The sequence below is a fragment of the Lepisma saccharinum genome, chromosome 20 (genome assembly GCF_977018435.1).
Source record: "Lepisma saccharinum chromosome 20, izLepSacc3.1, whole genome shotgun sequence".
In the NCBI taxonomy this organism is placed as follows: domain Eukaryota; kingdom Metazoa; phylum Arthropoda; class Insecta; order Zygentoma; family Lepismatidae; genus Lepisma; species Lepisma saccharinum.
In genome coordinates this window covers 17171752-17185727 of record NC_139248.1, presented here as the reverse complement: position 1 = coordinate 17185727, position 13976 = coordinate 17171752, and the positions used below count along the sequence as shown (strand labels likewise).

The 13976-nt window shown below is 41.8% G+C and overlaps 1 protein-coding gene across 1 annotated transcript in view; it reads left to right on the top strand.

The window, feature by feature from the left end:
• Nucleotides 1-12015: 12015 nt before the first annotated feature.
• LOC146003359 (uncharacterized) overlaps nt 12016-13976 on the top strand; it is a 545908-nt gene continuing 543947 nt past the window's right edge. Inside the window, exon 1 of the mRNA XM_083141638.1 lies at nt 12016-12749. Coding sequence (XP_082997764.1) covers nt 12383-12749 — 367 coding nt within the window. The 5' untranslated portion in view covers nt 12016-12382. The remainder of the gene's footprint in view (nt 12750-13976) is intronic.

The window sequence follows — 13976 nt, the reverse complement described above, 5'->3', positions numbered from 1 at the left end:
GGGGGCTCATCCCTTATCAGCAGTCGCCATCTAAACACGAATAAGTGGGGAGAGGGTAGAAGCCCACAAGGTTTATTTCTCAGCATATTACAACATATTGTATAAAATGTCTAATCCTATATTACACTATTTTAAATTAGACATTCCTAGGATTTAGCGACTTTAATTTTCATCGCTCCACCAATCAAGAACGGATAACTCAAGATAGGGTAGAGGGTGCTTCAGCCCCCGAGCCCTTTCCCTGGCTACGTGCCTGATAGTAACAAATATACAAAAACGATTGGTGGAAATAGCTCCCGAGGTCCCCCTTGTGGTGCCAACTAATTTGGGCTCGAGCCCACTCAATAATTTGCCTTTTATCATGTTTTATTTTGCAAATAAAACAAAATAACAAAATTTTCCATCATTATACATTTGAAGAATTCTGACAACTTAATTACTGTTCACACACACACTATTCATGGTCACAACGCTATTATGATCGATAGGCGCTAAAAATCCTCAAAATAGGAAAAAAAACACCGAATAATACAAAATAGTCACTAAACACCGACAACTTGTTTTTCATTTCGCCAGATTAGGCACTCGAAAAGCAGTTATCTTCGAAATAGGCACTTATGGCTAACATAGGCAAAAAGAGTCACTATAATATTCATGTATTTCTCTCAGAAATAGCCCGAAATGGTTTTTAAACGTAAAAGCCTTCATTTTCTGGCTAAAAACAACAAAAAACGCATTTAAAAGCAAATGCTTAGCCTTCTTATGACATATATTATTGCATACAATTGTAAAATTAAATCAAAAGGTGGCGTTACTGGTGATAAACAATAACTCAAAAGTAAACAAGGCTTAATAACATTAATATTCATTCTTAGAAATGTTGTTTTTTCCACTTTAAAGTGAGAGAAATACACCAGCTCTAGTCACAACGCTTATAAGAAGAAAAATATTTCTGAAGCGCCACCTCCCCCACCTCTTCACGCTGTTCAATTGGAAAACTAAGTCAAAGGAGCTTGATTTTCGTTCCGTATTCAACTGTGCAGGCCGCTTAGAAAACCCGCCCCACACCGCTGCCCCGCCACCTTCCGTCAAACAAACACGGAAGCGAACAGCGTTGGAATGCTTAGGGGTTGAAAGGAGACAAAAAGTTTGGCACGTGTCTCTCCTCAATCCTTTGACCTCCCAGCGCCCTCTTTGGGGACTTTTTTAGGTAAACTTTTGCCTCAGATTAAGACCGATCGGCTTCTTTTACAAAGCGTTGCATGTCAAGTGACTGCAACGCTCTCATGCGGCAGCTGGGAGAAGGAAAATTCAACACACCAAATCCCTTCAAAATGAAAAATCTATTCCTACTAATTTTGATGTAATGAAAATGAAAAAGGAACCTACAGTACCGCCTTCATGGTAGTGATCCTCTGTTGCCGCGTTTACCTGCGAAGGAACTCGCGGGCAAACAGCCAATTATGCCCATCGCATGGGCAAGAAGTGACAATGTCAAAATTCCCCCTCCCCAAAGCAGCCATAAGGGAAACAGGATTTTGTCAAAATGACCGTTCTGCGCTGTGATTGGACACCGGTTAGTACAGCGTTGAGATCTAGTTTTAAGTCCACTTTAGGCACAGACAGGCTAATCGGGTCTGGACCTACAGTTTAAAGTGGGATCAAAACCGTTATGCGCCTCCACCTGGTATCGAACTCGGGAACTCGTGATTAGAAGGCAATGACGTTAGCACTGTGCCGTCGGGAGTCCCCTAACGTAGCGTTAACAGCCACGGGATACTTATTGCCACTATTGGATAATCGCGACGATGTTGATGAGATAGATGATTCATTGATTTGATTAATTTTACTTTGCTTCTCTGCCACCCTTGGCTAATCGCGAAGATGAAGATGAGTGATGATATGATGAAATTGATGAAGGGACAATCACAAAGAACACCCTTGCCAAAATTATCCGAATTTGCCCATCCTTACTTTGAGGGAGCGTGTTGAGAGTACTTTTGTTTTTCTTTTGTTCAAGAGAAACTCTCTGTCCAGTTCTCCTCTTTATTCCGGACTTTGGGAACACCCTGTACTTCTCCACGGAAGTTGTTGACCCACCATATAATAACAATAATACCACCTCTACCAAGGGGCGTCCTCATTCAGTGCATTAATATTCGGGCATTCGTGATACTCCACCATTCGTTTCTGGATTTTGGGCGCCGTTCCATTTTGTTTAACAGTTGAAACATTTCTGGTGTGTACGAAACAGATTTTCACGGCGAGGTGCACGTAGTCAAGGATTCGCATTGTTAGTAACGATCGCTGCCGTTCATAAGCAGCGAAAATCCGGCGACAAGCTCTGTTAATGATTCCCGTGAGGGTCATATTGAAGCATCTAACCTGAACTGTAATGAGGGGATGGCATATTCCATCCTGTGCTGTAAGCCTGGAGGATTCCGAAACACTTTTCGTTCGTCATAATCACTACATTGTGTGATGTGTGTGTTTATATATGTGGAAAATATTTTCCAAGGGATTTAGAATAAAAAAAAAATACTTGTGAAATCCGACGGAGGCATTATTTGGAGGAGTCATCTTAAGAGAGAGAGAGAAAGGGAAATGAAAGGAGGAAAACTGATAAAGAGCAAAAGGAAACAAGAAAGGGAGAGAGAGGAAATGCAAAGAGAGAAATGAAAGGAACGAGACAAAGAGAGGGAGAATGGGAGAAGGCGAGGCAGAGAGAAATAAAAACAGCGACACAGAGAGGAAAAAAGAGCGAGATAGAGAGGCAGAGAAATAAAGAGAACGGCACGGAAATAGAGAGAAATAAAAGGAGCAAACAGAGAGAGAGAGAGAAAGAGAAAAATAAAAAGAGAGGGAGATAGAGAAAAGGGAGAAATAACAAAGGAGAGAGGGAGAGAAAGAGGGAGAATTAAAAAAGAGAGAAAGAGGAAGAAATAAAAATGAGAGAGGGAGAGTAAGAGGGAGAAATTAAAAAAGGAGAGAGGAAGAGAAAAAGGGAGATATTAAAAAAGGAGAGAGGAAGAGAAAAAGGGAGAAATAAGGAAGAAGTGAGGGAGAGAGAGGGAGAAATATAAAAGAACAGAGAGAGGGAGAGAAAAGGGAGAAATAAAAAGGAGAGAAACAGGAAGAAATAAAAAGGAGAGAGGGAGAGAAAGAATGAGAAATAAAAAGGAGAGAGGGAGAGAAAGATTGAGAAATAAAAAGGAGAGAGGGAGAGAAAAAGGGAAAAATAAAAAAGAGAGAGTGGGAGACATAAAAAAGGAGGGAGAGAGAGAAAAAGGGAGAAATTAAAAAAGAGAGAAAAGGGAGAAATAAAAAGAAGAGAGAGGAAGAGAAAAAATAGAAATAAAAAAGGAGAGGGAGAGAAAAGGGAGAAATAAAAAAGGAGAGGGAGAAAAAGGGAGAAATAAAAAAGGAGAATGGGAGAGAGAAGGGAGAAATAAAAAAGAAGAATGGGAGAGAGAAGGGAGAAATAAAAAAGGAGAGGGAGAGAAAAAGGGAGAGAGATGGAGAGAAAAGGGAGAACTAAAAGACGGAGAGAGAGATAGAAAGCGAAATAAGGAGAACGACACAGAGAGAGTGAGAGAGAGAAAGGGAGGAATAAAAAAGGAGAGATAGAGAAATAAAAGGAGCAAGACACAGAGAGAGAGAGAGAGAGAGAAAGAGAGAGAAATATAAAGAGTAAGATAAGAATAAGGAGAGTGACAAGAGATCGAAACCTCGTTTTGACGCTATGAGACATAGACACACCTAGATGTCAACTGCCCTTCCACGTAGTTCACCCTGGACTGCATTTAGCTGACTAGCGAGGCTCTGGCGTCTGCACTCCCAGCCAGTATAATCTTCCATGGGCTAATATTTTCTGCCGTCCTTGTGTGTTTGTGATTGTCCTTTCATTTATCTCATCTTGTTATTTTTCATTATTATCTTCGCGATAGCGAAAAGAGGCAGAAAAGCGAAGTAAAATAAATCAAATCAATCAATCCATCAATTGCATATCATCACTCATCCTCATTTTTGGGAGGCCTCCCCCAATGGCGTAGTGATAACGTCGTCGCCTTGTAATCAAGGGATCCCGGGATCGATATCCCGTAGAGCCACATAGTGTTTCGGATCACACTGTAGTTTAAACTGTAGGTCCAGTCCCGATTAGCCTATCTGTGCATAAAGTGGACTCAAGACAACAGCTCAAAGAAAAACTCATCCTCAACTTCACGATTTGACAAATCGAACAAATGCGACGCTAAACAACAAAAATTAAAAATGCAACAGTGGCAACCTTGAATCTGTAACGCAAGGTTGCATACATACCACATTGAAAATGTCACTTCACGAGGGCTCATAGAGTTGAAACGAGATCCTAACGAGCAAAACCTTATGAACAAAACTTGTTAGCCTTGGTGTACTCTAGGCACTGAGAAACTTTTGTCGGTGATGTACCGTCACCCTGTGTATATATATATATTTAAAAACTGAATGCGCGCAAGGAAGAAGGCACACAGCAGGCCTAGCGAAGGAAGATTTTGACGTTAGAGACACTCCACAGTCGAAAGTCAAGTAGACACATCCTTCTCAAAGGTCAATTAGCCCCATTATTGTTTTTACGAGCGACCGAGGCGACATCTGTGACGAATTCCACTCGCACGAACCTGCTGCATTAGTGCGAGCTTGGTGAAATGTCCGTGACATAAACAACCGAACCATTTTTTTCTCTTTTTGATGTTTCATAACTGAGTCGGCTCTCTTCCCTATCTGTTATATATTCATTATTACTTTCCAAATACGTTTGATTCATTGAGTTGCTGTTTTAAGTCAACTAATGCACAGTAAGGCTAATCGGGACTAGACCTACAGTTTGAAGTGGGATCCGACCACTATGTGCTTCCACCGGGTATCGAACCCCGGACCCCTTGATCACAAGGCGACGACGTTACCACAACACCACCTTCTTTTTTTCTCTCTTTTCTTCTGACGGTGGTTAGCATAGCGCACTATGACGCCAGTGGTTCCGGGTTCTAATCTCGGCCTGGATATGGGTGTTCTTTGTGTGTTCCTCCATACAAAAGGAGGTTGGAAACCCTTGTGTTCTTGGCCCTCCATACAAAAGAAGGTTGGAAACCCTTGTGTCCTTTGCAATCCATACAAAAGGAGGTTGGAAACACTTGTGTTCTTGGCTCTCCATACAAAAGGAAGTTGGAAACCCTTGTGTTCTTGGCCCTCCATACAAAAGAAGGTTGGAAACCCTTGTGTTCTTGGCCCTCCATACAAAAGTAGGTTGGAAACCCTTGTGTTCTTGGCCCTCCATACAAAAGGAGGTTGGAAACCCTTGTGTTCTTGGCTCTCCATACAAAAGGAAGTTGGAAACCCTTGTGTTCTTGGCCCTCCATACAAAAGTAGGTTGGAAACCCTTGTGTTCGTGGCTCTCCATACAAAAGTAGGTTGGAAACCCTTGTGTTCTTGGCTCTCTATACAAAAGGAGGTTGAAAACCCTTGTGTACTTAGCCCTCCATACAAATGGAGGTTGGAAACCCTTGCGTTCTTGGCTCTCCATACAAAAGGAGGTTGGAAACCCTTGTGTTCTTGGCTCTCCATACAAAAGGAGGTTGAAAACCCTTGTGTACTTAGCCCTCCATACAAAAGTAGTTTGGAAACCCTTGTGTTCTTGGCCCTCCATACAAAAGTAGTTTGGAAACCCTTGTGTTCTTGGCTCTCCATACAAAAAGAGGTTGGAAACCCTTGTGTTCTTGGCTCTCCATACAAAAGTAGGTTGGAAAGCCTTGTGTTCTTGGCCTTCCATACAAAAGGAGATTGGAAACCCTAGTGTTCGTGGCTCTCCATACAAAAGGAGGTTGAAAACTCTTGTGTACTTAGCCCTCCATACTAAAGGAGGTTGGAAACCCTTGTGTTCTTGGCTCTCCATACAAAAGGAGGTTGGAAACCCTTGTGTTCTTGGCTCTCCATACAAAAGGAGGTTGGAAACCCTTGTGTTCTTGGCTCTCCATACAAAAGGAGGTTGAAAACTCTTGTGTTCTTGGCCCTCCATACAAAAGGAGGTTGGAAACCCTTGTGTTCTTGGCTCTCCATACAAAAGGAGGTTGGAAACCCTTGTGTTCTTGGCTCTCCATACAAAAGGAGGTTGAAAACTCTTGTGTACTTAGCCCTCCATACTAAAGGAGGTTGGAAACCCTTGTGTTCTTGGCTCTCCATACAAAAGGAGGTTGAAAACTCTTGTGTTCTTGGCCCTCCATACAAAAGTAGGTTGGAAACCCTTGTGTTCTTGGCTCTCCATACAAAAGGAGGTTGAAAACTCTTGTGTACTTAGCCCTCCATACTAAAGGAGGTTGGAAACCCTTGTGTTCTTGGCTCTCCATACAAAAGGAGGTTGGAAATCCTTGTGTTCTTGGCTCTCCATACAAAAGGAGGTTGGAAACCATTGTGTTCTTGGCCCTCCATACAAAAGGAGGTTGGAAACCCTTGTGTTCTTGGCCCTCCATACAAAAGGAGGTTGGAAACCATTGTGTCACAGTTAACGTTTTTTCCAAGTTAGGTAGATCTTTTGAACACAGTAGTTTAATTAATTTCGTTGCTATGATACAAAAAATTATTTTTTTGGCATTTTAATTGTATTTAATTTATACCTTTAAACAAAGTTATTAATAATTACCTTTTTCTTGACTCTAAATGCCCTCCATCGATTAGAGGCATTCTAGGAACGGGCGAGTCTTGTCCTAGAGTTAGTTACGTAACTCAGATGCCTCGCTTTTTATAACCTCTGAATCTGACGTCACTAATTACGCTCTATGACGTAGATAGCGACACTCAACCTTTCCTTCCATCAAGAGTTTATCCTTAAGAAACGAGTGGGTTGTAAGTAGAGCCACTACGGCATATTAGGTGGCAATTTTCCGCTCCCTTGCCTTCCTTGAGATGGTCTGTCGTCATGCGAGGTATCGAAAAGTGGGCCTTCCTGATAGCGTAGTAGTAATTTAGGTGTTTTTTAATGAAGAGATCCTGGGTTCAATACTCGTTATAGCCACATTGCACGGTTGTTCAGATCTCACTTCAAACTGTAGCCTCAGTCCCGATTAGTCTGTCTGAGAATAAAGCGGACGTAAAGAATACAAATTAACACTTATTTATTTGCGTTTGTGGAGGTATTCTTTTTGGCTGTGTAGTTTCAAGACAATTAATATTGCTATTAAATAAACTGTCGCATATTCTTGTTTCGTAATTATGGATTTTTGTAGAGATTTCTTTTCACTGCGTCGTTTCAAATCGTTTAAATTTGATGAGAAATGAACATTCACTTAAGAAAACAGGTATATTTTTTTCGTAATTATGAATTTTGTAGATATCCTTTTACACTGTGTTGGTTCAAAACAATTAATATTGTTGAGAACTAACGTATATTTATTATTGATACGTAATTATGAATAAATAATTAATAAACTTTTAGAGTTTATTTTTGTTTCGTAATTACGGATTTTTGTAGCGATATTCTTTTCAGTATGTGGTGTTTCAAAACAATTAATATTGCTGGAAGACAAACTTTGAGAAAATATAACACATGTTTCTTTCATTTCGTAAATACGAATTTTTGTAGAGATTTTTTTTCACTGTGCCACGTTTCAAAACAATTTATATGGCTGAGATATAATGAGAACTTTTTTAGTACTATTAACAATCCCAGCTCCATTCTGATTAATATCATCACGAACCAGCTTGCACAAGAAGTAACATGTTTATTTTCCTTTCATAATTATGAATTTGTGTAATTTTTTTTTTTTTTTTTTTTTTTTTGCTATGTCGTGTTTATAGACAAATAATATGCCTGAGAAATAAACATTCTCCGTCTAATTTTGTTTCGTAATTAAGAATTTTTGTAGCGATATTATTTTCATTGTTGGATTCCCTTATGGCGTAGTGGCAGTGGCGGCGATTAGGAGGGGCGAGGGGGGCGCTCGCCCACACTTTTGCCCCCACACTATGCTAAACCTTATTTACAAAGGGAAATACACTGTCTTTGCCCCCCGGTTTTGGAAGCCAATCGCCGCCACTGCGCAGCTGTATCGTCATTGCCTTGTAATCAAGGGGTTCGAGTTAGATACCCATTGAAGAGACATAATGGTTCGGATCCCACTTTAAACTGCGCAGTTCTAGTCCCGATTAGCATTTCTGTGCATAAAGTGAACTTAAAACAAAGAACTTTTCACTTAGCCGTTTCAGAACAATTAATATAGCTGAGAATAAACTTTCGTAATTTATTTTCGTTTCGTAGAGACATTATTTTCACCGTGTCGCGTTTCAAAACAATCAATACTGCTGAGAGATAGAGAAAAATATATTTCTTTTATCAAAATTAAAGTTAGGTTTTTCGGTTCTTCCTTTTATATGTTGTGTGTGTTTTGTTTCCTGCCCCCAATCCCTCGCGACAGAGACATCTCGTTAGGCTAAGTCCCCTCCTCTTCCTGTCTGGGGTGGAACCCCTGCGAGCGACCTACTCCATTCACGTAATTAGGTAGAAAATCAGAAACACAACCAGCCGAGCTCTGTATTACCGAGGTTCTAGCTATCTGTAGAGAGAGACTGTTCTGTTCTTCTCCAAGCGTAAACCGACGCATGAATTTTTCATGACCGATTCTCTTCTTTTTTTTTGTTATGAAACGTTCATGGAAGAAAATTGCAGGCTCACTTTCGTAGAACGGGTTATGAAAAATTTAACGACCGCTATTTCTTTCTTGATGCAAGAACTGATGTTTTGAAGCTGGTAGAATTCAGATTCGAGTATTGGTAAAGTCGTACAATTCTCTCTCTCTCTCTCTCTCTCCCTATTATTACTACTAATATTATTATTCCATTTTCCTATGCCTTTGACGTTCTTCTTTTTTTAGGAATACTGGACCAAAGTGGGTGTTATCTATCACCCCCACCAACTCATCCCCCCTGGAACACGCCACTGCTTATGTTATGAGCAAGGCACGTATCTAGAAATATATTTCGGTGGGAGGTGTCCGAACCAAATGTTTCAGAATAATAATAATAATTTTGTTTAAATTAAAATATTTATATTACATTTAATGAATTAAATAGTATTAATTATATATATGTTTATTACATGACTGGGTAAAAGGACAGTATTCATTATCTAGCTTACGTGTGGTTAATTAAGGTCGGCAAATTTTGTAAAAAAAGTCAACTGCCTGGCAAGGAGATTAATTGGTCAAATAGATAAAAATTGAATATGTATTGAATATTAAAAAAAAGGATGTTAGATCCAGTTGACTAAAAGTAAATCTTGCATAAATCTTCTTTGGTACTGTCATTCACAATCGTATAATCCTAATATAATCCTTGTCTTCCAACTAGTTTGGCGGAAATAAACAACTGATTGAACAATAACTATATTTTCATTATTTAATTATAGTTATTTTATTATTTCACTATTTTCATTATTTATTTTGTGTACTTTGTAAATCTTTCGGGTGGGGTCTGGACCCCCTGGACACCCCCTAAATGCGTTCATGGTTGTGTACAGCTACGGTAACGTCGGTTTTGACATTGTAATCAAGGAGCCCTGGGTTCGATACTCGGAGGCACACAGTGGTTCGAATCTCACTTTAAACTGTACGTCCACTGTAGAGCTGAGACGATACAGTTACTGTGCGAGTTTTGTGCGGCTGCTGTGACTTGTTTTATTGGAAATGACAGAGAATGATGGACATAGGGCATAAAAGGAGCCGGCCAAATGAGCATTATTATACATATATAACGACGGACCTGCGGAACATCCCAGTTGAATCCTACCATTAGTGCATAGTGGCGTATCAGAGAAGGGTGGAAAAGTGTGTTACAATGGAGGGGGATTACTTTGAAGTGGACACCATGTAGTTTGCCGTTTGGCATAGAAATACATTGTCAGTGACACCAGTCCCGTTACTTTTCAGACAAACCTCGTATATCTGCATTTGCACATATTTTAACGTCGTTTTCCTGCCTCTTCAGGTTTTTTGGGGGGCATTCTGTGCGTCTAGAAAGAACTCCACATGAAATGTCACAAGGCATTTTAAAGTTCAATAATGTTACATGAGAATAATTTGGGAGTTATTTAATGTCGTTAATAGAATGTGATGTAATGAATTGCTAAGACTTAGTAACTAGCATTTGTTATTTTTAACTGGAATTATGCAAGTATCGATATCGGTGGGTATCGGTGAGAGTATCGGCATCGGATCAAAGTAGTATCGGCTCAGCCCTTGTACATTCCCTTAGCTTAGCTGTGCATAAAACGAACTTAGAAGAAAAACTCAAAAGTATATCTAGTATTTATAATAATAATACAGGGTGTTCATAAAGTTCCGGTACCAATACAAATGTAATGTATATTGTAATGGTACCGGGACTTTATGAACACCCTGTATAATAAACCATGGCGCGACAGCCCTCGAAGGGCCATGGCCTACCTCCCGACTGCCAGTCTCCCTCCCACAATCCTACCTACGCTTCGGGACAGGTTAAGTTTGCAGCAACTTTTCGCATATATAGACCCAAACGTGCGCGCAGAATATAGTTCCGCTGCAATACTACCGATTTTCTCACTGTCTGTGACATGAACAGCTCAGCGGTTGAGGCAAAACTGACATGGGAGATGCTGACCGCCGTTTTTACGCGGATTAATACTTAAAACCTGCTGCAAAGTTAACCTGTCGCGGGGTTTAGAGGTGTGGAGATCTTCAACTGGTAACGGGGTGACGTGGGGTCAGCACGTCGACCACTCAGCCGTTATAGGAGATATCTCAGACCGAGTTACGCTACTCACTCGTAGCTCCCCGATTTCCTCACGATGGTGTGGTTGCCACCGGTCCTACACACACAGGCCGAGAACGCAGAGACTGAACCCAGGCGGACTCGAACCCATGCCGCCCGCAGTCGGAGCCACGGAGGAGGACTTCTGGTCTTTATACGATCACCATTTTTTTTCTTGTATCCGTCAGCCGATCCTTGTGTCCGAGTGGTTAGCACAGCACGGTACGACGACGATAGGGGTTACGGGTTCAAATTCCGGCTTGGGCGTGGGCCCTTCATCAATTTCAGCATATCATCGCTACTTTTCATCGTTGCGATTTGATAAAAGCGGCAGAAAAGCGAAGTCAAATAACCAACTCATTCAATCTATACTCTATTCAGGGAATCTCTGCATCAAGGCCGCGCATAACTGTAGAGAAGGTGAGAAATCGACTGGCCGGAGCGAAACAGTACACGCTGCTGCAAAGGCTGGTAACGGTAATCGCTTTTACCCCTCCACGCAATCCCGTTCCCTAGCTCGTGTTCATAGGCCGAGCCCTCTCGAACACTTTTGCAGAGACCTGCTTACGTTCGCTTGCTCCAGATTTTCCCGGGACAGTGTATAGTATTCTCAGTGTACTTGTGACAATGCAGATATATGTATTCTATTGGACATGCTTCTAGTCTCTTAGATAATTTAAATTTAAAGGGATTTGCTCCATTTATATTAATTTAAAATGCTGCGCTATTGCATTCCAAGACTTGGATGCACCATCTAAAATCAGGTCCACCCTAACTAAATTTAATTTTGAAAATTTCATGATAAAAATACAAACTGTACAGATAATATCGCACTTCCTTGTGGCAGCAATGTGAATATCAAAATACGTTTTTACTCGAAAATGTGCCCTACCCCAAATACTTGACAGTCATCCACCCACGCCGCCACTGTGCTTGGTCCTCTCACATCACTTTTGGAACTTTTATAACGGGTTGGCAACACTGCGTAAAGAAGAGGTAGGCTCGGGTAATGTGCGTTAACCAAGGTGTGGCTGTCACAGGGTGTCAGGTGAGACAGTGCGACCGAGACATTTTTACCAACCATCCTTCTCGTCTTGTCTTGTCCTTCTATTGTGGGATGCTCGGGAAGATCGGCCGAACGTTCACGAGGTTGCCCGATCCCGCCCGAAGCAGGCCGCGCGAGTTTCTGCTCAGTCGGGAACTGGTCTGGCGACGATAAGTTGTGTGTGGTGTTGCTCCCGCGGTGCACGGCTTGCACGACGAGTTGACGATACCTTTTTCACGAGATCGGGAACAATATATTTCTTTTTTACCCGCGCGCGTACGAAGATGTAATCGAGCATGTTTGTTCACGTATGAATTTTTTTTCACGTGGCCCAACATTACAGTTTCTCTCCCCCTATTTTTTTTCCGGGACTTCGTCCCCATTTGGCGATAATGGTGGTGTTCGAAAGGCGGGACTGATTTTTTTAACGGACAAGACAAGGATATAGTGTTTTATGGACTTTTAGCGCGGCAAAGAATCGTCTACGTCTCGGATAAAACAAAACAATAACGTTCCTTGTCTACGATGGATCCCATCCCCATTGGACAGATCGAGGCGCAAAAGGGGGGATCTAAAAAACATCCCCCCGCAAAATTTCAATTCGGGGGTGACTCCTCGCTGAGAAATAACCCTTTGGGGGTTGTCCTGTGCTGTCTTTGTGTTGTCAGTGTGTCTTTGAGTGGATATTTTTCGTACAAGGAGGTACTGCTTGAAAGGCGGCTCCAAGAGCTGGAGTTTAACTTCTCTGGCTTCAATGTGGAGAGGCTGAGGGAAGAAATGCAGGCTCGGTTTCAGAACCAAGTGGATGAGCTTGTGCGGAGTAGAGTACAGGAGATTGCCCTCCCCCACAATCGCAGTCCTAGGGATGTAGCCGAGTGCATCTGCCCTCCAGGTAAGTTTTTTTTTCTTCTTCATTGTCCGGTTGCAACAACGCGCTCCGGTCTGCCGAAACAAGGTTTTCCGGAATTCTTTCAATACCCCCGGTCTATCTCGAGCATGAGTTGGTGAATAGGAGGGTGCTGGGATGTGAAAGGAAGGTGGTAGTTTTGCCCAGAGGCCTGTAGTTTTGGGTGGGATTTGCTTAAACTTGTGAACTACCTTGATCCCGGTGTATCGAATGCAAGAACCGATAATGTCAGTTACGTGTCTAGAAGTTCTTTGTGGAAGTTACACCCCCCCCCCCCTTCCTAGCGTTCGACATTCGTGGGGAAAAAAAGAGCACGTAGCGTAGCCTCAGAAAGGCTAATGCGGACTGGACCTACAGTTTAAAATGAGATCCTAATACCGTTGACCCTCTGTACCCCCACGAGAAAGTGCAAACTTTTTGCATGTTTTGTTAATGAACGGTTTCTGTTGATTTTAGCTCGGGAAGATATGTTACGGTGTAGTAATATGCACCCTTGTTACCTATGCCTGAAGGCTGCACACAAGTGAATATAGCACCCGAAACGACAAGCCAAAAGCACCACTAAACTGTACGTTGCCCGCCGATTCTTACGACGTGGTTGTACGCAAGTTTCAGCATTTTTGTTAGGTTTTGTGGGGTTAGTGTTTGCACGTCTTTTGACGCTATTCGAGTACTTTTACGAATAAGAAACTGTGAAATTACTCCCAAGGTACCTACTTACGCGGATCATAATTTGGAATCAAATATTTCAGCTTTGGATTAAGAGTTGAAGTAATTTTCGAAGGAGTACAATCGCTCAAGGGGCCCGAGATCCTAATCCCTGTGCAATATGTTCCGACGTGGTTCGAACCCAGATCCTCTGCATTACCAGGCAGTTGCAACATACAGTAAGTTCGGCATAGGAAATGTTCGCCTTGCACTAAGTAGCCGACAGACGAAATATATTATTTCGACAACGGCATGTACCGACCGCCCCCATAGATTTACCGTAGTTTTCCCAACCGTTTGCTACGAGAGATGGAGGTAGATAGAGATAGATAGAAAAGCAAAGAACAGGAGAGAAATCAAGATAGGGGAAGGTGGGAGATCCGTAGAAACTTCCCGAACATACCGCGCCCCCCTCCCCCCTGCTCTTTCTCTCGAAACGTATCCTTTAATGGCACGCCTCTCCCAAAGTATTTTAAAAAAGTAACTATCTTGATGTTCTCCCTT